The 23940-nt window shown below is 37.3% G+C and overlaps 1 protein-coding gene across 3 annotated transcripts in view; it reads right to left on the bottom strand.

The window, feature by feature from the left end:
• CPED1 (cadherin like and PC-esterase domain containing 1) overlaps positions 1-23940 on the bottom strand; it is a 301570-nt gene that overhangs the window by 143826 nt on the left and 133804 nt on the right. For all 3 annotated transcript variants that reach the window (XM_060156796.1, XM_060156797.1, XM_060156798.1), the window contains exons 12-15: positions 22550-22620; positions 21033-21083; positions 16380-16566; positions 15211-15379 (exon numbers count right to left, since the gene is read on the bottom strand). In XM_060156796.1, the coding sequence (XP_060012779.1) occupies positions 15211-15379; positions 16380-16566; positions 21033-21083; positions 22550-22620 (478 nt within the window). The remainder of the gene's footprint in view (positions 1-15210; positions 15380-16379; positions 16567-21032; positions 21084-22549; positions 22621-23940) is intronic.

Here is a 23940-nt window from a genome sequence, read left to right on the forward strand (position 1 = left end):
TCCTCCTTCTGCGGCTGCTGCTGTCCGTGTCTCCCCCTATAGCACATGGCAAATTTCTAAGAGCAGAGTGCAGAGCAGCTACTTAAACAGTTGCTGGTTGGGAGCATTTCACTACAACACAGACTCTACTGTTGAAAAAGTAAGTCGCATTCCTCTGGTATACTGACGTAAACAAGGTAACTAAAAACCACTAAAATGAGTATTTCAACGATACTACAACTTTGGAATCGCACAAATTTTTATTAAGCAGTCATTGCTAAATGCTATTCTCTTCTTTTATTATGGACATTTGCTAACACATTAGACAACTATCATATGAGTTGTTTTATAATTGTCCTTATGTGTTGTTGGAAATGTACAAAAAAATAAATGGGAACATTTTATAAAGCATTTCCAAATGCTATAACTGGAGTCATTCACACATCATTTAATAACTCAGCATCTAGATTGCTAATTAGTGTTTTTGTAAAATAAAGCAGCAAATACCAGTTTTAAATGTGTAGCTAAATGCTGGACGCATCATTCTTTTAAATGGTATTTTTTCTTTCCTTGGTATTTTCCCTTTCTTTATTAATTGAAATGTATTTTAAAATGAAAGCTGCTTCTAGCAAACGGATCCATGAAATATAGTCTCCTACAGTTTTGCCCTATGACCTTTCTGCAGATTTTATTTATGACTCTATCTGGCACAACACTTTGGAGGCAAGATGTATATGAGACCACAGATCATCTGTGCAAATCAATGTCTGTGGATGCTCTATTGTTATCCATGTCAAAACTTTTTGATTTGGAAGGAGATATTAAAAGAAATATTTCCCCATATGTATTTTAATTTCCTTAGAACATAAATATATCTTCTTAATTCCTATGCATGACATATTCCAGCAATAATAACAGCTTATTACTATCTAAATCTTTCTCCCTAACAGCAAAACATTATGCTATTTATGGATAAATCAACATGAAATAGTCTAGGTAAGTTATTTGACTTTTTATGTTTCATTAAGAATCATGTTTTCTATAATTGAATGCATACTTCTGATTATAATTACATTAGACAGAAAAGATGGCAAATTAATGAGTAGAATAAAGAGCTCTCAGAGTCCTATCACTGACTACAGAAATGATTAAAAATACAAGGATGAAGGCAGATAAGAATAATTCTTCAACATTCAACTTTGAGGGATTACCTTTAAACTATTCATACCTCTAGTAAATCCACTACAGATTTACTAGCTTTACTAGTAGAAAGTAGAAAAGCAGGACGTCTTATTGACGTCATCAGTGGTTCTCACTGATTCTCAAAGATGTCCTCTGAGGGGCTGATTTTGCCTGGGGAGGGGCGTACTACTGGAAAGCTAGTGGATGGAGGCCAGGGATGCCGCTCAACATCCTACAGTGCACAAAACAGCTCGCCAGAATGAAGATTATCCAGCCACAATATCAGTAATGCTGAGGTGGAGAAGCCTTGGTCCAAATCTGGTTGCTTTATATCAGTCATGCAAATTAGCCCTTTCTCCTTCACTGATAATAACTAAACTAAGAGTTGCCTCTACAGCTACCATATGCAAATTCCAACTGGCGATATAATTAGAAATAGACACTAAACTCAAATAGTTAATTATGGCTAAGTAGGTACTTAAAATGTTTGATTATGTAAATAATGGAATGTGTATTAACAAATTAATTATCTTATTATTCATCAAATTGTCATAGTAACTGATTTTTTAATTGACGGGTATGCCTTATATTTGCTTTCCTCTTCACTGTTAGTCTTTTGGTTAAATAAGAAGATGAATAGTTGATGTCCAGAAGGTGAGAGAATGGGGGAAGGAGAAATTAGGAAACCTGATTAACTGCAAATTGGATTCTCCTCTTTTGGTTACGTGAAGGTGGACTGCTTTTTATGTTTATTTAACATTTAATAATGGAGTCCATTAGGCCAAAATTTAATTTGAAATGTAAGGAGGAATTATAATTTTTCCTCTTAACCAACAAATAAAATATAATTAAGGTTTAATCCATTTCCTTTTAGCTTGCCATGTATAGGCTTTGAGGGATCAAATACATGTATAACAGTCTATCATTTAATGTGCAGCAGTTCAACTCTGGATTTCAAACTTAAAAATAAACGAAGGCACTACAGTTGTTGGAAAAAAAAAGAAAAAGAACAATTTGGAAGGCCAAAAATTTGATAGAAGATTAGAAATGTTATCCCTCACTTTTTGTATTCTACACTTCATCATAGCATCAGTTTGCCATGAAACCTAAAGACTCTAATGAGATTAAGCATAAAAGATAAATAAGGGAAAGGTCTCTGATTAGAATTTTAACTGGAGCCCATGTGAGAAAATCCTACCTCTGCTATTGAATCCTACCAGCTCCCGAGGCCTCTCATGCCTAGTTAAGTGTCTAAAATAATCCACATTATTCATTCATTATCTTTTCATTCATTTTATGGTTTCTAAAAGGAAGGCTAAAAAAATAGTGGTACTTATTAGACACTTTTCCATTTTATATACTAGAGTACTGCGGATGGACCACCCATTAAACTTTAAGACCTTCTGGAAAGGACTCTTATAAGTGACTGAAATACTTTTCTGCAATCATCTGTAGGATATATCCCACAAGAATTTTCTAATATTTTTCTTGATATTATAGTAACACATTCCTAATATAACCTATTGCCCAAGTTAATTGGATGCTAATTAACTTCTTTCTGATCAGTATATTTGAGAAGGGAGGCATGTCTTGGAATATATTACATACTTCCCCACAAATGTATTTTTCTTATATTATTGAGGTATAATTTATATTTAGTATACATAATTTATATATAGCCAAACATACTTATAAGTATTATACACAGTTAATTGCACAAATCTGAAGTGCACAATTAAATTTTTATATATCTATACACCACCTGGTTATATATGTAACCACCACCCAGATTAAGATATAGGACATGGGCTTCCCTGGTGGCGCAGTGGTTGAGAGTCTGCCTGCCGATTCAGGGGATGCGGGTTCATGCCCCGGTCCGGGAGGATCCCACGTGCCGTGGAGCGGCTGGGCCCGTGAGCCATGGCCGCTGAGCCTGCGCGTCCGGGGCCTCTGCTCTGCAACGCGAGAGGCCACAGCGGTGAGAGGCCCACGTACCGCAAAAAAAAAAAAAAAGATATAGGACATTTGCCCAAAAAGTTTCCTCATGCTTAGAAGCTCCCACACTTTCTAGGTAACAACTATTTTGATTTCTATCACCACGGATTAGTTTTGACTGTTCTTAAACTTCATATAAATGAATTATAGTATGTCTTTTTATGTCTGGCTTCTTTTTCTCGACATAATGTGTTGGAGGTTTACCCATGTTTGTGTGTATCAATAGTTAATTTATTTTTAAATGTCTCAAAAGCATTACATTGAATTTGTTTATCTCTTTTCTTATTGAACTTTTTCTAGCTTTTAGATTTTATAAAACTGATATGAAGATTTCTTGTGCTTAAATGAAAAGAGCTATCAAGCCATGAAAAGATGTGGAGGAAACTTAAATGCATCACTAAGTGAAAGAAGCCAACCTGAGAAGTTACATACTGTATGATCCCAACTGTATGACATTCTAAAACAGCTAAAGCTATGGAGACAATGAAAAACAATCAGTAGCTGCCAGGGGTTGGTCGGCAGTGGGAGAGATTAATAGGTGGAGCACAGAAGATTTTCAGGGCAGTGAAAATACTTTGTATGATTTTACAATGTTGGATCCATTATACATTTGTCCCAACCCATAGAATGTATAACACAAGGAGTAAACCCTAAGGTAAACTATGGACTTTGGGTGATTATGATGTGTCAATGCAGGTTCATCCCTGGTAAAAAATGTACCATTCTGATGAGTGATGTTGATAACGAGAGGCTATGTATATGTGGGGCTGGGTGTATGTGGGCAATCTCTGTACCTTCTTCTCATTTATTGTAAACTTGAAACTGCTCTAAAAAATAAAATGCTTTAAAAGTTAAAAAAAAAAGATTTCTTGGATATATCTTTGATGGAACTATGACTTCATTTACCTTGGGTATGCAGTTAGCAGGATTGCTGTGTCATAGGATGTTAGCTATATGTTAGTTATACTAATACTGGCAACTTTTTCCAAAACGGGCAAACATTTGACACTCCCCCCAGCAGCGTATGAACGAAAGCTTGCTCTATGTCCTCTCCAACACTTTGTATTGTTAGTCCTTTTAGTGTTTTTCACTGTGGTGGGTTGGTAGTGGTATCTCATTGTCATTTTAACTTGCATTTCCCTGATGACTGATGGAATTGAGCATCTTTTCATATGCTTCTTGGCCATTGGGTTATCTTCTTCTTGTAAAGTAAGTGCCTTTCCATCTCAGCCTCATAATTTTCTGGCAACTTTTCTTGACCTTTTTTTCCCTAGCTCACGGGGAGTTGCAAACTCTAAAAATAAATCAGATGGCACCAACAGACCAAAGGGTCACCCAGCAGTCCAGCTTCCAGGCTTTTGCCCTCACTCATCCCACCTAAGGATCCCTGGTTTGTGTGAAGGGGGCTTCTCCCCATCATCCTCCAAAGGGCGGTTCTTCCTGCCAGCAGACGAGGCCAATACCACTTTCTGGGGGACAGTAGCACCTGCTTCGCTAGTTTATTCTTTCTCTTTGGGCTCAGGAGGAAGCTTCCCGCCAATGTTAGTGGAGCCTAAAGCGTACTTGACTAGACAACTGGAATCAGGCAATCGGGGACGGCAAGCTCCAGGGGTCTGAATCCTCACTGGAGTCCACAGGGGCAGGTCCGCTCCTCAGTGGAAGACGTGGCGGCCTGCAGTTGCAGAGCCCAGAGCCGAGCAGACAGGCACGGGCAAGGACTGGGGCCACTCCTCCTTCTGTGGGTCCCACACCCCAACCCCACCAAGCAGCCCACCCTGGCACAAGGCGACCTCAGCAGCAGTGTACTTTAATCACAGGACTTCGCAATAGACCAACGGTCAACGAGACTTCTCATTTTATTAACATCAAGGAAACTCAAAAATCATCTAATCCAATTCCTCATCTGTTCCTTGAGAGATGGATTTCCAGTTGATGCCTGAATACTTCCTGGGACAGAAAAGTCTCCACCCGTGAGGGAGCCAGGAGGCAACGTAATACAACATGGACTTTGGAACTAGGCACAACTGGATCTGAATCCAAGCCTTGCCACTCACTATGTGACCTTGGGCAATTTCTTTAACCCCTCTGATCTTTGGGGTTTCTCTTCTGAAACCGAGGGCTAAGAGCAGAATTCAATCTATAAGGATGCTGTAAGGATTAAAGAGACTATAACTAAATCGAAAGCATTTACAACAGAGCCTGGCACATAGTAAATGATAGTCAATAATACCTATTTGGGAGCAGTTTTGACCTTTAAAGAACTCTTTTTTATACAACTTGGATCAAAACTCCTACACCTAAATCCAAGTTACAGCTTCTAGCGTGACATCAAATAAACTCATTTTAGTTTCCAGTGGAAGGGACAGCCCCAGACAGTGTCACAGGATTGGGAAGCATGTCTGGGGAAGGGTAAATAGGCCAGGTTAGCAGAAGCATAAAATACACTGACAAACAATGAGACATGAGGCTGAAAAAACATATGGACCAACATGAGAGAAGTGAATGACCATCAGAGGGACAGCCTGGAGCATTTTTGGCAAAGCCTATGTATGACAGAGTGCGCTTTAAGTTGATCAAGATCAAGCTTGCAAAACTGAACTGGAAAAGAGTCAGACAGATACAGGGAAACAAAGCTGGGGACTATTTTAGTATTTGAGTCAACAAGTAACAAGAACTGAACCAGAATAGTGTCATAAGAAGGACAAAGAAAGGATAAATCAGAGACAAGTGCGCAAATCCTGCAGATTCCACCTCTGCAACATCCCTTTCTTCTCATGGTATCATCTCCATTCCTACTGACACCTCTCTAGATATTTATCATGTATATAATTACAATTAAATGTACAAAGGTCTCTTCAAATGACAGCCAGGTAGGAATATATATTCCTGAAATGAATGTCAGTGTTAAAAGATCCAGCATAAGGATTTTACACTTTTATGAACACGTAGAAGTTTAAAAAATTTTAAATGCGTTTTGCATATAGCAGAATAATGAATGAGTCATTTACCATGTTTAAGTTTAGAGTGGAACCAAAATATACAGCTATGCCAATAATTGTAACACAATTACATTTCAAAAGATACAGCAAAAATTCAATAGCACAAACCTAACGTGAAAAGTGAAAAGTAAAAATACATTCTTTCATGTCCTAATGTAGAAATTTTATTTTACTTTGTAACTTTTATTATATATTTACTCCATATAAAAGTCAAGTTTACTGACCAGTAAAAATGTAGTTACCTATAGAGACTTTTAAAAATTAAAATCTACATTAAAATTAAATCTATGGTGCTCTTTGAAGTAAAAATAATTGTCGTTGGTAACCATAAATATTCTGGAAAAAATCATTCATACTCTTAGCTTTCCCTCAAAGATGATTTATTTTAAGAGCTAGTTTCTATATAAAATATTAGAGTCAGAAAGAGAAAAATGGAAAAACAGAGTCACACACTAAAGAAGGTGAGAATATTTAGTTGGACATAACTACACACACACCGCATACACACACTTAGGCAAAAACACACCTCCCTCTAGGTTTTGGTTCCCTCCCTCCCTTTTTGGTGTGGCTCTATAATTTGTTTTCCAGCTGGGAAAAAGACTGAGGTATAGCAACCCTAAGAAAGCAAACTGAAAAGTAGATAGCTGAGAGGAACATAATCTTGAAGTCTTCTCCATAGTCTAGACCCCTGTTTGCCCAACTCTGTTCCACAGAAGAATATCAATACGTAGTCCATTAAAAAGATGTCAAATAAGTTTGGAAATGCTGGACACTACATATTCTTCTTTTGAAAGTCCACCATTTAAATAAGTATCTGAAACGTTCAAAGAAGTTCTACAGTAAAGAAACCTACTTAATTTTGTTTAATCCATAGCTTCATAACCATACAACACTACTTTTTCCTATCTTTTTTTTTAACATCTTTATTGGAGTATAATTGCTTTACAATGGTGTGTGAGTTCCTGCTTTATAACAAAGTGAATCAGCTATACGTATACATATATCCCCATATCCCCTCCCTCTTGCATCTCCCTCCCACCCTCCCTATCCCACTCCTCTAGGTGGTCACAAAGCACAAAGTGCTATGCGGCTGCTTCCCACTAGCTATCTATTTTACATTTGGTAGTGTATATGAGTCCATGCCACTCTCTCACTTTGTCCCAGCTTACCCTTCCCCCTCCCCATGTCCTCAAGTCCATTCTCTACCTCTGCATCATTATTCATGTCCTGTACCTAAGTTCTTCAGAACCATCTTTTTATTTTTTAGATTCCATATATATGTGTTAGCATACAGTATTGGTTTTTCTCTTTCTGACTTACTTCACTCCGTATGACAGTCTTTAGGTCCATCCACCTCACTACAAATAACTCAATTTCGTTTACTTTTCTGGCTGAGTAATATTCCATTGTATGTATGTGCCACATCTTCTTTACCCATTCATCTGTGGATGGACACTTAGGTTGCTTCCATGTCCTGCCTATTGCAAATAGTGCTGCAATGAACATTGTGGTACATGACTCTTTTTGAATTATGGTTTTCTCAGGGTATATGCCCAGTAGTGGGATTCCTGGGTCATATGGTAGTTCTATTTGTAGTTTTTTAAGGAACCTCCATACTGTTCTCCATAATGGCTGTACCAATTCACATTCCCACCAGCAGTGCAAGAGTGTTCCCTTTACTCCACACCCTCTCCAGCATTTATTGTTTCTAGATTTTTTGATGATGGCCATTCTGACCGGTGTGAAATGATATCTCATCATAGTTTTGATTTGCATTTCTCTAATGATTAATGATGTTGAGCATTCTTTCATGTGTTTGTTGGCAATCTGTATATCTTCTCTGGAGAAATGTCTATTTAGGTCTTCTGCCCATTTTTGGATTGGGTTGTTCGTTTTTTTGTTACTGAGCTGCATGAGCTACTTATAAATTTTGGAGATTAATCCTTTGTCAGTTGCTTCATTTGCAAATATTTTCTCCCATTCTGAGGGTTGTTTTTTCGTCTTGTTTATGGTTTTCTTTGCTGTGCAAAAGCTTTTAAGTTTCATTAGGTCCCATTTGTTTATTTTTGTTTTTATTTCCATTTCTCTAGGAGGTGGGTCAAAAAGGATCTTGCTGTGACTTATGCCATAGAGTGTTCGGCCTATGTTTTCCTCTAAGAGTTTTATAGTGTCTGGCCTTGCATTCAGGTCTTTAATCCATTTAGAGTTTATTTTTCTGTACGGTGTTAGGGAGTGTTCTAATTTCATTCTTTTAGATGTAGCTGTCTAGTTTTCCCAGCACCACTTATTGAAGAGGCTGTCTTTTCTCCACTGTATATTTTTGCCTCCTTTATCAAAAATAAGGTGACCATATGTGCATGGGTTTATCTCTGGGTTTTCTATCCTGTTCCATTGATCTATATTTCTGTATTTGTGCCAGTACCATACTGTCTTGATTACTGTAGCTTTGCAGTATAGTCTGAAGTCCGGGATCCTGATTCCTCCAGCTCCGTTTTTCTTTCTTAAGATTGCTTTGGCTATTCAGGGTCTTTTGTGTCTCCATACAAATTGTGAAATTTTTTGTTCTAGTTCTGTGAAAAATGCCATTGATAGTTTGATGGGGATTGCCTTGAATCTGTAGATTGCTTTGGGTAGTATAGTCATTTTCACAATGTTGACTCTTCTAATCCAAGAACATGGTATACCTCTCCATCTGTTTGTATCATCTACAATTTCTTTCATCAGTGTATTTTATTCTTTTTGTTGCAATGGTAAATGGGAATGTTTCCTTAATTTCTCTTTCAGATTTTTCATCATTAGTGTATAGGAATGCAAGAGATTTCAGTGCATTAATATTGTATCCTGCTACTTTACCAAATTCATTGATTAGATCTAGTAGTTTTCTGGTAGAGTCTTTAGGATTCTCTATGTACAGCATCATGTCATCTGCAAACAGTGACAGTTTTACTTTTTCTTTTCCGATTTGGATTCCTTTTATTTCTTTTTCTTCTCTGATTGCTGAGGCTAAAACTTCCAACGCAATGTTGAATAAGAGTGGTGAGAGTGGACAACCTTGTCTTGTTCCTGATCTTAGTGGAAGGGTTTCAGTTTTTCACCGTTGGGAACGATGTTGGCTGTGGGTTTGTCATATATGGCCCTTATTATGTTGAGGTAGGTTCCCTCTATGCCTACTTTCTGGGGCTTTTTTTAATCATAAATAGGTGTTGAATTTTGTCGAAAGTTTTTTCTGCACCTATTGAGATGATCATATGGTTCTTCTCTTTCAATTTGCTAATATGGTTTATCATATTGATTGATTTGCATGTATTGAAGAATCCTTGCATTCCTGGGATAAACCTCACTTGATCATGGTGTATGATCCTTTTAATGTGCTGTGGGATTCTGTTTGCTAGTATTTTGTTGAGGATTTTTGTATCTATGTTCATCAGTGATATTGGCCTGTATTTTCTTTCTTTCTGACATCTTTGTCTGGTTTTGGTATCAGGGTGATGGTGGCCTTGTAGATTGAGCTTGGGAGTGTTCTTCCCTCTGTTGTATTCTGTACGAGTTTGAGAAGGACGGGTGTTAGCTCTTCTCTAAATGTTTGATAGAATTCGCCTGTGAAACCATCTGGTCCTGGGCTTTTGTTTGTTGGAGGATTTTTAATCACAGTCTCAATTTCAGTGCTTGTGATTGGTCTGTTTATATTTTCTATTTCTTCCTGATTCAGTCTTGGCAGGTTGTGCTTTTCTAACAATTTGTCCATTTCTTCCAGGTTGTCCATTTTATTGGCACAGAATTGCTTGTAGAAATCTCATGATCCTTTGCATTTCTGCAGTGTCAGTTGTTACTTCTCCTTTTTAATTTCTAATTCTATTGATTTGAGTCTTCTCCCTTTTTTTCTTGATGAGTCTACCTAATGGTTTATCAATTTTGTTTATCTTCTAAAAGAAACAGCTTCATTTTTACTGATCTTTGTTATCATTTCCTTCATTTCTTTTTCATTTATTTCTGATCTGATCTTTGTGATTTCTTTCCTTCTGCTAACTTTGGGGGTTTTTTGTTCTTCTTTCTCTACTTGTTTAAGTGTAAGGTTAGGTTGTTTATTTGAGATGTTTCTTATTTCTTGAGGTAGGATTGCATTGCTATAAAATTCCCTCTTAGAACTGCTTTTGCTGCATCCTGTAGGTTTTGGGTCATCGTGTTATCATTGTCATTTGTTTCTAGGCATGTTTTTATTTTCACTTTGATTTCTTCAGTGATCTCTTGGTTATGAAGTAGTGTACTGTTTAGCTTCCATGTGTTTGTAGATTTTACATTTTTTCCCTGTAATTGATATCTCGTCTCAGCATTGTGGTTGGAAAAGATAACTGATACGATTTGAATTTTCTTAAATTTACCACAGCTTGATTTGTGACCCAAGATATGATCCTGGAGAATGTTCCATGAGCACTTGCGAAGAAATTGTATTCTGTTGTTTTTGGATGGAATGTCCTATAAATGTCAATTAAGTCCATCTTATTTAATACATCATTTAAAGCTTGTGTTTCCTTATTTATTTTCATTGTGGATGATCTGTCCATTGGTGTAAGGGGGCTGTTAAAGTCCCCTACTATGATTGTGTTACTGTCGATTTCCCCTTTTATGGCTGTTAGCATTTGCCTTATGTATTGAGGTGCTCCTATGCTGGGTGCATATATACTTACAATTGTTACATATTCTTTGTGGATTGATTCCTTGCTCATTATGTGGTGTCCTTCTTTGTCTCTTATAACAGTCTATATTTTAAAGTCTATTTTGTCTGATATGAGAATTGCTACTCCAGCTTTCTTTTGCTTTACATTTGCAAGGAATACCTTTTCCATCCCCTCACTTTCAGTCTGTATGTGTCCCTAGGTCTGAAGTGGGTCTCTTGGAGACAGCATGTATACGGGTCTTGTTTTTGTAACCATTCAGCCAGTCTGTGTCTTCTGGTTGGAGCATTTAATCCATTTCCTTGTAAGGTAATTATCGATATGTATGTTCCTATTACCATTTTCTTAATTCTTTTGGGTTTGTTATTGTAGGTCTTTTCCTTCTCTTGTGTTTCCTGCCTCGAGAAGTTCCTTTAACCTTTGTTGTAAACCTGGTTTGGTGGTGCTGAATTCTCTTAGCTTTTGCTTGTCTGTAAAGGTTTTAATTTCTCCATCAAATCTGAATGAGATCCTTGCTGGGAAGAATATCTTGGTTGTAGCTTTTTCCTTTTCATCAATTTAAATACGTCCTGCTACTCCCTTCTGGCTTGCAGAGTTTCTGCTGAAATATCAGCTGTTACCTTATGGGGATTCCCTTGTATGTTATTTGTTGCTTTCCCCTTGCTGCTTTTAATATTTTTTCTTTGTACTTAATTTATGATAGTTTGATTAATATGTGTCTTGGTGTGTTTCTCCTTGGATTTATCCGGTATGGGACTCTCTGCGCTTCCTGGACTTGATTAACTATTTCCTTTCCCAAATTAGGGAAGTTTTCAACTATAATCTCTTCAAATATTTTCTCAGTCTCTTTCTCTTTCTCTTCTTCTTCTGGCACCCCTAGAATTAGAATGTTCATGTGTTTAATGTTGTCCCAGAGGTCTCTGAGACTATCCTCAATTCTTTTCATTCTCTTTTCTTTATTCTGCTCTGCAGTAGTTATTTCCACTATTTTATCTTCCAGGTCACTTATCCGTTCTTCTGCCTCAGTTATTCTGCTATTGATTCCTTCTAGAGAATTTCTAATTTCATTTATTGTGTTGTTCATCATTGTTTGCTTGCTCTTTAGTTCTTCTAGGTCCTTGTTAAACGTTTCTTGTATTTTCTCCATTCTATTTCCAAGATTTTGGATCATCTTTACTATCATTACTCTGAATTCTGTTTCACGTAGACTGCCTATTTCCTCTTCATTTGTTTGGTCTGGTGGAGTTTTACTTTGCTCCTTCATCTGCTGTGTTTCTCTGTCTTCTCATTTGGCTTAACTTGCTGTGTTTGGGGGCTCCTTTTCACAGGCTGCAAGTTTGTAGTTCCTGTTGTTTTTGGTGTCTGCCACCAGCAGGTAAGGTTGGTTCAGTGGCTTGTGTAGGCTTCCTGGAGGAGGGGACTGGTGCCCGTGTTCTGGTGGATAAGGCTGGGTCTTGCCTTTCTGGGGGGCAGGACCGCATCCGGTGGTGTGTTTTGGGGTGTCTGTGACCTTATTATGATTTTAGGCAGCCTCTCTGATAACAGATGGGGTTGTGTTCCTGTCTTGCTAGTTGTTTGGCATAGGGTATCCAGCACTGTAGCTTGCTGGTCGTTGAGTGGGGCTGGGTCTTTGCATTGAGATGGAGATCTCTGGGAGATTTTCGCCGTTTGATATTATGTGGAGCTGGGAGGTCTCTGGTGGACCAAAGTCCTGAACTCAGCTCTCCCACCTCAGAGGCACAAGCCTGACACCAGGCTGGAGCACCAAGACCCTGTCAGCCACACGGCTCAGAAGAAAAGGGAGAAAAAGAGAAAGAAAGAAAAAATAAAATAAAATAAAATAAAAAACTTATTAAAATAAAAAATAATTAGTAAAAATTTAAAAAAAATTGTAATAAAAAATGAAAAAAAAAGAACGAAAGAAGAGAGCAACCAAACCAAAAACAAATCCACCAATGATAACAAGCGCTAAAAACTGTATTAAAAAAAGAAAGAAAGAAAACGGACAGGCAGACCCTAGGTCAAATGGTAAAAGCAAAGCTATACAGACAAAATCACACAAAGAAGCATACACATTCACACTCACAAAAAGAGAAAAAGGAAATATATATATATATATATATATATGTAAGAGACAAAGGAAGAGAGCAACCGAATCAATAAACAAATCTACCAGTGATAATAAACTCTAAATCCTAAACTAAGATAAACATAAAACCAGAAACCAGTCAGTCACATACAGCAAACCCCAAGTGTACAGCCTCTCCCAAAGCCCACTGCCTCAATTTTGGTATGATTCGTTGTCTATTGAGGTATTCCACAGATGCAGGGTACATCAAGTTGATTGTGGAGATTTAATCCGCTGCTCCTGAGGCTGCTGGGAGAGATTTCCCTTCCTCTTCTTTGTTCGCACAGCTCCTGGGGTTCAGCTTTGGATTTGGCCGTGCCTTTGCATGTAAGTCGCCTGATGGCATCTGTTCTTTGCTCAGACAGGACGGGGTTAAAGGAGCAGCTGATTTGGGGGCTCCGGCTCACTCAGGCCAGGGGGAGGGAGGGGTGAGGATGCGGGGCGAGCCTGTGGCGGCAGAGGCCGGCATGACGTTGCACCAGCCTGAGGCGCACCATGCATTCTCCCAGGAAGTTGTCCCTGGATCCCGGGACCCTGGCAGCGGCGGGCTGCACAGGCTCCTGGGAGGGGAGGTGTGGATAGTGAGCTGTCCTGGCACACAGGCTTCTTGGTGGCGGCTGCAGCAGCCTTAGCGTCTCATCCCCGTCTCTGGGGTCTGCGCTGATAGCGGCAGCTCGTGCCTGTCTCTGGAGCTCGTTTAGGCAGTGCTCTGAATCCCCACTCCTCGCGCACCCGAAACAATGGTCTCTTGCCTCTTAGGCAGGTCCAGAGTTTTCCCGGACTCCCTCCCAGCTAGCCGTGGTGGACTAGCCCCCTTCAGGCTATGTTCACGCAGCCAACCCCAGTCCTCTCCCTGCGCTCCGACCGAAGCCCGAGCCTCAGCTCCCAGCCCCCACCGGCCCTGGCGGGTGAGCAGACAAGCCTCTCGGGCTGGTGAGTGCCGGTCGGCCCCGATCCTCTGTTTAGGAATCTCTCCACTTTGCCCTCTGCACCCTTGTTGCTGCGCTCTCCTCCGTGGCTCTGAAGCTTCCCCGCTCTGCTACCCACAGTCTCCTCCCGTGAAGGGGCTTCCTAGTGTGTGGAAACTTTTCCTCCTTCACAGCTCCCTCCCACTGACAATTGGAGCAGAGACTTCTAAGTGTCAATGCAAGGTGTACCTGCAGGAACAGGCAGGACCAAGGTATGAAGGAGCTAACAGGGGCTGAGGGGAGACATCACAGTGGGAAGCACACCTTGGAAGCAACCTCTGAAGCAACCTTTCTTTTATATTTTCTTGAAAAATAAAAATCTCAGCAATGAGTATCCTTACAAAATAGTGTTAAATTCTTGAGAAGAGATGAGATTGTGGTGGTGGTGGGTAGAGGGGAGAGAACACTCTATATGGCCACTACATTTAGGAAAACGTGGTATCCATCCTACTCACTGAGGCCCAGTCAGCCATTTCTCTCGTTTATTAACCATCTGTGGTTCATGCTCCCACTAGCATATCAATCACTGAGATACGACATAGGTGCAATTATTCTAAGTGGATTAGTAGATATGGTAAGAGTATCAATTACTACTTCCCTGGAATCACTTGTAGCCAGGGTGTAGGATGTACGCAAATATAGAAGGTTATACACAGACTCCTAAAAAATGAAAACACAGAAGAAAGAACCACCAAATAAGACAAAGTCTCTGGGTAATGTTCACCCTCCTCCAAAATCAACAGGGCTACAGAATGGTATGTGTTGCTCACTGGAGCAACTGCAAACTTTAGAAATGAATAAGGTACAAGAAGTGAAGGCGAAATGTATCTATCTACCCAAGGAAATTTAATTTCATTCATCTGGTATCCCTTTTATAAAATAGTTTCATAAATTTTCCTCTTATTCTTTAAAACAAATTCCACTGAATCTAGTTTAAAATTTCAAAGTAGTTCCAGGGCCAAATCCAAGAAACACAGCACAATTTAAATAGGAAATGTAAAACCAATTTCATAACTAAGTGCGAGTACTCAGACATTTTTTTCAATATTAACCACAATAAATCCACTGCACACTATAAGTGCAGGGAATAGCCACCACACTTAAAAGAAAATCACTCACAAAAAGGTATCTTAGATACCTGGCTGGTACTCTTTTTTGAAATGAGACCACAATTATTTGGATTTGAAAGCATCCACTTTTTTCTAATAATTTTCATTTGGCCTTTTTCACCTGGGTTAAAGGATCACTCCCAATTCAACCCATGTGCAAATGTAAAATTCACTTACCTGCACAAAACCGCATGCTGCGAAGTCCTCAAACAAAGGCAGACTTGGACGGTCTTCTCTATAGATGGTGAGTTTGTATGTGATCAGGGTCTCACCTTGGATTGGAGATTCATCCACCACAAGCATTGAGATTTTGTTCATCCCTAAGCCCAGAGGGTAGTTGGCAAAGCTGGAGAGAGAATGAGAGAGACAACCCAAATTGACTCATACATCAATATTTATTAAATGTATACAATTTTCATTAAAAACAGATAAGATCTGCACCATTTCATAAGAAACCTAAAATGTGAAAAAACTATTTTAACTTATGTTTCATTGTGCTTTGGTATACCAAGAGTTATCTTGCAGAGCAAGTCATGTCCCCTATCAATTACAGGGAAGGGAACTAATATTATTAACCACCTGTCAGGGTCATATATTATCTCATTTAATACTCACAACTCCATACAAAAACTATGATACTTCCCATTTTAAATATAGTAGAGTATAGTAGAGTCAGGGTTGGGATCCAGGTTGGCCTGACTTGAATCCTCTTTTCTTTCTATTATACTTTCTGAGCTCCCAGGAATGCTGGGTGCATTTCTTTCCATACAACATAGGAATATGAGTATATTTCTTGCCGTGGACATGGAATGTCATAAAATTCTATCTTCTGTTCAAATTATAAACCAAAGAGTTGATGACTCTCAAAAGAGTCAATAGAAAAAAATCCCATGAGACTAAGCAAGTTAGTGTTACTACGTCCACAAATTGTCACCAACATGTTTATTAAGTAATCAACACCTGAATCTTCAAAAACTTGAGGAGCTGGGTTGGGGTAGAGGAGGCTACTATTCAGAAGGGTGAACTCTTCAACTACCTAAAAACAAAGATAACAATAAACTCAATTTTCCCTGAATGAGTCCTCTTTGATACTTTTCATATCACAAGATCCTCTCTTGTTACAACATTGTTACAAAGATTAAACACAAAGATTGTTAACAGATCAGTAGAGCACTCATGTGTTCTTTTTGACAACATGGCATCTGTAAAGCAGAGGGATTTCACACCCTGGCAATCCCTCCAACAGATCTTGTGCCTCAGGTTTTCTGAACCATCTTCAAAGGTTGCTTCCAAGGTGTGCTTCCCGCTACGATGTCTCCCCTCAGCCCCTGTCAGCTCCTTCATACCTTGGTCCTGCCCGTTCCTGCAGGTACACCTTGCACTGACACTTAGAAGTCTCTGCTCCAATTGTCAGCGTTACCACATCAAATGGGACTTCAGAGTAATAATCTTTGATCTTTGAGTTAAATTCAGGATTTAGTTCCAAATGCGGATGTGTGAAGATCTGCTTGATACGACATTGTGCATCTTCATCTGTTTAAAAAAACAAAACAATGATAGAAACACCTGCGGCATGGATAAATGTTTAAAAATCATATATGATTAAGGTTTTTAAAATTCTTTTGAATAACTTTAGTGATGACTGCTGATTTTCCATTTGGTCCTCTGGTCATAGTTGATTTGTGGCTTCAGCTGGGTTTTCTATTTGCCGAATTTTGTAGACCTTGCCTCATATAACAGTTGTTGACTTTAGTTGATATTTTTCGCTCAGCCTTTAAAAGTTTAAAGGCACAGAAGGTCAGAAAATGTCTCTCCGGTGGACTGATAACATTTCATAACATTTATTGCATATATCAAGCAACTGTGTAAATGGGGGGGAGATGACTCTGTGGGGTGGTGACAGAAGGATACCAGCAGGGAATAAGGAAAATTTCTTGATGGGAAGTGTCATTAAACTGCCATTGGATTGATATGTAGCTTACAGGCAGGAGGGTGAAGCAAAGAATGTGAAATCCAATATCATGCCAAACACTCAGACACAAAAACATGAGACCCCCTCCATGCTCCGGCCACCTTAACCTAAGAAGGTACCCTAAAGTATAAGACGGAAATGCTATCCTCTGCTCAACCCTGCTACAGAACCTAGCATATTATTTCATATAATTGATTCTAAGCCATTTAAAAAAAATGTTTTTATTTGATAACTCAATTTTTTGCAAAAGTATCTTAGTGAGAAAAAACTAAAAACATGTTTCTAGGCACATACACCAGCCACTGCTAAACTATATTATGTTCATATTTGAAATAAACAAATTACTCAAAAGCAAATGTTTTTCAAAGAAATATTAACAAGTATTTTGTGCCAGAAATACTTTTCAACAGTCAACAAAATTCCAGTAAAGGTAAACATAGGAAATTCTATAAAAACCAGTAAAATGAAAATGTCTTCTGTTGCCTTTAAATAAGATGTTCAATGATGTTTAACATAGCGACAAAAAGGATAACACCAAATTTGCCACAGGAAGCTATACACCTGCACTTAAAGAAAAGTCGATTATCCTGTTAACTGCTGTCTCTTCCTCTATTGTTACAGAGCTATCACAACGATTTTTCTAAAATCACATCTGATGACTTGGCTTCAGTTCTTTTAACAGTTTCTCATCACTGCCAGAATCTAGGCCAAGTTCCCAATGAAGCTTACAAGGCATCTCATAACCACTTCCTTGGTTCTCCTTCCCATCTCCCATCACATCCTGGACTTTGTGATTCAACAATACCAAAAGTTTTATATTTCCTTGCCAGACACGGAGACAGATGCATCACCAAATCCATGGCAATGAATACCACCAACTTTATAGGTGTTTCATTCTAGTTCTGAGAACTAGGTGTCAGTTTAATTCCCATCGTGCCCTAAAATAATGAAAGTGAATAAATGTGTGTATTTCTGACCCACATTCCAGGAGTTTTCTCAGCTGGTCAAAGAAAAAACTACTCTGGTACAAATTAGGAACAAAAATAATAAAATAGATATATTGTAATTTCATTGCAGGGAAAAGTCAATAAAAATTAGTCAGTTTGGTTGAATAACTCAATGAATTGGGTAAATACCTGCTTAATTGATTTTACTTGTTATGAAAGATTCTATCTGGGCGACAGATGTAGGTGGACTTCATCTATAATTTCAATAATCCTACCAGCTCATAAATTTTTTTATAATGAAAGAGAAAAAAATGAAAGAATAAGGGTGAGACTGTATTATTAGATTTAACCTTGAAAAGGACCATAGCTTTTCATTTGAATTCAACCACTTATTAATAACACATTCATTTTTTCATCAAAGATTTTTTTTTCTGGTATAGTCTATGTTCAAGGCACTGAGATAAGCACAGTAAAAACAGGTTACTTTTGGTCATGAGATCTGATTCAGATGGAGACTGTGAACCCAATCTAACACTTTAAACAAGCTGGAGTTCAGGGATATGAAATGTGCTTTCAAAAGCACCATTTCTTAGGCAGAAAGGGAATATAAATACGTGTGCTACACTTTTATGCTCAGAACCAGTTAGATGAATAACAAAGTGGAAGATTTTTTTCAAAATAGTAATCATAGGAAATGTATTGATACTTTAACTTTATATATTTTTATAAAATAGTCACTGAGAGTTAATTTCCTCGCAGTTTATACTTTCACTTAATAGTGAACATTTTCAATGGGGCCTGCCCATTACAACACTGAAACTCAGCCCTAAATGAAAGAAAATGTGTAATCATTCTCTTAAGCAAGATTTTAGCTAGTGTTTGTTTTTGGTTTCATCAGAAACTCTTTACCTCTGGCTTATGTACTGCATCCTAGACCCCTGCTTGAAAGCTGATTTTGTCCTGACATCATCTTCAACTGAATCATCAGTGGTGCTGCCTACAAACACCTGGTCTTTCCTTGGCTTCCTTCCCAATCCAGTCCCAACCTGTCTCAGGCCAGCTTACCTTAGCTCTGCAGAGAACCCACTGTGAGGTAAGGTGGTAGCAGGCTGCTTAACGTATTTGGCAAGTATATATGGGAAAGCTGTTTGAAGTCTTGGTTGCTTTTAATGGATTTCTTTTAACTGCAGAATTTTGTTGCCCTCTTGAGGGATAATCATAACTCATATTAAACACAAAAACAGCCTAGACACTGAAAGATAATCCCACTTGTTCTAAAGCATCGAGTTATTTTTTTAAAATCTTATACCATAAAAATAGGAAGATTAACTTTGAAGACCCAGGTAGGACTAGTTTTTAATCAACATAAAAATATGAACAAAGTTGAAGAGCTTATTTAACGTGTTTGTATCCTCTACCCTATGCTACCTGAAAACTAAAAAAAAAAAAAAAAAAAAAAAAATGAGATTAATTTGTACAATCGTTCCTCTTATAAATGAGAAAACAAAAGACCGAAGAGGTGAAGTGGCTTTCCTGATCTAACCCAGATCCTGGCACACTAGACCCTCAACAAATGTTCATTCTAACCTTGCTCCTAGTTTTCTCAAAACTAGTCCTTTTCTCACTACACACTGGGTACCAGCCTCCCAAGAGAACTGAGTAGCATGTATTTTTCTAGAAGTGGGAGATTGGATGATAAATGCAGGGAGGGAATAGTGTAAGTATATCTGTTACTTTTTCCTGATCAGCAGTACTTTATTCAAAATGCTATTTTTTTTAATTGGATGTATTTGTTGATTCTATTAAACCACATTATTGTATCACCTCTCAACCTATCGTGATTTTAATGATAGTGTTAAAACACAGTGAATGAATTAAATTGCATTTTAGAAGAGACAAATTAGATTTATTAAATTGGAAGACTTCTATTTATCATAAATTAGATCTTAGTCCATAAATTTTATTGTTTTCACCTTTAATGTTTTATCAGAATAGATTTTTTTTGAAAGGCTAAATTTTCTGTGTATGTTTCAGCACCAATTATATATATATATATACACATATATATGTTAAAAACGTATACACTGCCAAAAAACAAACCTGATAAATAGAATTCTTATTTTTCCATCATATTATTATAGGATATTAAGATAATACATGAGCCTTGGACAAAGAATCTGAAGACCCATTTTCATGATCCAGCTCGTGCATTTAATAGCACTGTGATCTTGGAAAAGTCAGTAAGATTCCCTAGAATGATATATTTGCAAGACCACTGGAATAATACTGACCAGAATGAAGAAAATTATTTAAAATTTTAAAAATCTATATAATACTTAAAATGTATTACTATTATATATGTATTTATATTATTGATTATACCTTGGTTAAAAAATTCATGAATTTTAAGAAAAGAAATTGAAATTTGGCTTAAAAACTCTCAGTTGTGGGGTTTCCCTGGTGGTGCAGTGGTTGAGAGTCCGCCTGCCGATGCAGGGGACACGGGTTCATGCCCCGGTCCAGGAAGATCCCACATGCCGCGGAGCGGCTGGGCCCATGAGCCATGGCCACTGAGCCTGCGCGTCCAGAGCCTGTGCTCCGCAAACGGGAGAGGCCACAACAGTGAGAGGCCCGCGTACCGCAAAAAAAGAAAACAAACAAAAAAACCTAAACTCTCAATTGTTATAAAGAAAACTCAAATCAAGTACTATCCATTATATCAACAATCTGGGAGAAAAGGATCACTGTTGGGTAGTGAGAGTCCTAAAAATCAATATATAGAGGAGATGCCAAGCTCTTCCATCTGAGAGTCCCCAAGGCAAAGCATTAGCACCATTAGGGCCCCTCAAAATAAGTTTGGAAGTTACTGTCTTTAAATATAAAAATATAATATTTGATTTTCAAAAATGGAAAATTAAAAATCTTTTTATACAAAAGTAGCAAACATGAATTCATTCAGAAATCTCATAACTTCTGAAAATTTACATAAAATACAGTATCAGCCTAAAGATGCCCCAATATGATGATTTATTCAACCTAACTGTTGATTATGATTCTGAAGCACTTTCATTGGAACTCACCATTAATGCAATGTATTTCTTTGGTTTCATTAATAATTTGTGGAACTGCAGCTAAAAAAAGAAATGTAAATTAAAAAATGAAACTATTAATCAAAATAAAAAGAATACATATTAGGTATCTGAAACTCAGGATAATTTAATAAAACACATATTTTATTATTTAATTTTTATTACATCAGAAAGCACTTCTAAGTTAAACTGAAAGCTAGAGTAAAACAAAAGAAGCTATTTGGTTCAAATTGCAGATAAATATTTATTTCAAATAAGAATAATTATTTCAAATAAGAAAATATTAAGGGAGAAAAATGAATGGTCTAAATGCCATCTATTGCTTGAAGTTGATCTATCAGAATTCCTCTAGTTCTATGATCTTATGGCTATAATTTCTCAAATCATTAGAATTACATAAATTCCATCCAGTTGGTTCCACTGATGTTTACTTTGTTTCTAAATTCAACTAAACATTTATCTAAAAGACTTCTTAATAAATACCAATGGGACAAATGAGTGAATAAAAACAGAGTGCATAAAGAAATCATTTAGAGAAGAAAAAAATGGTGGGAGAGAGAAAGACAATCAGAACAGCAGTTTAACATCAGTTCTTCCCTGACCTTATTGATTCATTTTATTATCAAACTTTAGCATGCCTCAGAATCATCTGAAGGGCTTGTTAAAATAAAGAATACTGGGCCTTATACCCAGAGATTCTGATTCAGTAGATCTGAATTTTCCAAGCTTCCCAGATGATGCTGATGTTGTTGGTTTAGGGGCTACACACCCAGAACCACTACATTGGATTAAACCTTGATATGTAGTAGGAAAACTTGGATTTTTAAAAAAAAATGTAGACACATGTACTTCTTTTCATTTTTTCTTCTGAAAATTAGAAACATTTTCTTTTCATGTGACATAAAGCTCAGATATTCTTTAGAAGGAAAAAAACTGAAAATTGAGATAAGCTTAAGAGAGAAAATCAAAATCACCATTAATTTTCCTTAAGGTCCATATTGCTTGTAGCCAATTGTTTCATTTAATAATATATCTTCAACATCTTTAATGTATAGCTATTTGGCTATACATTATAGTAATTTATTGGATGACTATAGCTTAATCCAATCCACTATTATTGCAATAATGGTAGTTGCTATTTTTTTCATTTATTAGTAATTTATGTAATTAAATTTTTGTGTACGTTCTTAATTATTTCCTTAAAATGAATATCTGGAAGTGAAATTTCTGGTATGTAAGAATAACTTTTAAAGCTTTTCTTACAGGTTGTTAAATGGCCCCTTAAGAAAGATTGTTCTAAATTATACACCCACCAGCAACATGAGAATACTCATTTTCCTACACTCTTCCCAACTCTATTATCTTCAAGAGGAAAAGTCTTTCCAAATTTGAGGGAAAACAGCATTTTCAAGTTTAATTTTGATTGCTAATAAAGCTAAACATTTTTATGTTTTTGGCCACACAATACTTGTTTTTCATGTAGAAAGAAGTGGGACTACATCCTTTACCTTTTTTATTTTCAATTGCATTAAATGGTACTTGTGGTTTTTTCATGTTCTCATCCTCTGCGAAAGAATTCCTGTGAATGCAATATCAAACATCTCTGGATCAATGCACTGAACAAAATTCATGGAAATTACATCTAACACACTATCTTTTTTCCTGTGTGTGAGCACAGTTATTTTGATGAACACAAAGAAAAACTTTCTGGATTTCATTCCTCAAAACTGGCAATCTTGTCTCAAGTGAGGTGGATGGAAATCTCATCATCTTTAATCAGCAGAAGCACATTTGAAGAAAACCAGGGCAAAAAGTCACTCTTTGGTCCAAAAGGGAACAATCTCTGATAGCCTAGGTCCAACTGAAGTGATTCAGAAACACACATTCCTATTGGAATCTGTTTGGCTAAAATTACAAAGTCTTGAAGCAAGAAGCCTTGGAAACTCTGAGACACAGACTGAGAAGAACATCCATATAATCTAAGAAATTGAAGCGTACCATGCAGAAAGTGACCTGTCCTGCCAAGGATTCTATCCTTAAACTCTGATGAACAGGAATGAATTTTAAGGGTTAGTTATATCTTGGTGTGTTTGCCTCATTTTTCTGTTGTATAACTAAATGCTCAGCCAGATTGGCCTTTAAATCCCCAAATTTGGGACCAAAGTAATCTTAAGTTGCAGACAGAAAAATTGCTGGTCCTGATGATAGAGAATACTGGACAGGATGTGACTTCACTTTACTGTGCTGGGTTGTGAGGCTTCCATTTCTACTCCAGAGAAACAGAGATAACAACACTGGCCTTACTTCACAAGGATGCTATGAAGATTCAATCAAACGCTCTGTGTTAAATTACATTTTATAAAGATTTATTGTTCCAGATATTGTACTGTACTAGTAGAGATGAATAAGGCATTTTCAATTCCCTTAAAATATAAGCATCAGATAGGAAATTAAGAAACATCAAGGAACTAAAACTATAGTTAATGTTGGGAGGTGTGATCGTGTTATTGCAGTTTTATTTTTAAAGTCTTTTTTTCCCTTTAGTATATGCAATGATGTAATCAGGGGTGAAAAATTATGATGTCTAGGACTTTAAAATAACTTTCCTCCTCCGAGGAATGAAGAAATAGATAAAGCAAGCATGGGGTGAGATACGTTTACTTGAAGTTTGAGTGCCAGGCCAAGGTAAAAAAAAAAAATCTCTGATTTCATATGAAGTAAACACTCTAAACAAAGCTCATAAAAGATACAACCCTGAAATGCATGTAAACTGAATTTTAGAAATGTTACTATCTTAATGGAATGGGATGCTTTGTATGTTTACTCATCCTGCAAGTGATTTCTTGTGTAATTTTGTGAATAACTTATTTGTTTTGACAATGTGTATTTTCATGGAAAG

Source organism: Lagenorhynchus albirostris, chromosome 8, assembly GCF_949774975.1.
Source record: "Lagenorhynchus albirostris chromosome 8, mLagAlb1.1, whole genome shotgun sequence".
NCBI classification, from domain to species: domain Eukaryota; kingdom Metazoa; phylum Chordata; class Mammalia; order Artiodactyla; family Delphinidae; genus Lagenorhynchus; species Lagenorhynchus albirostris.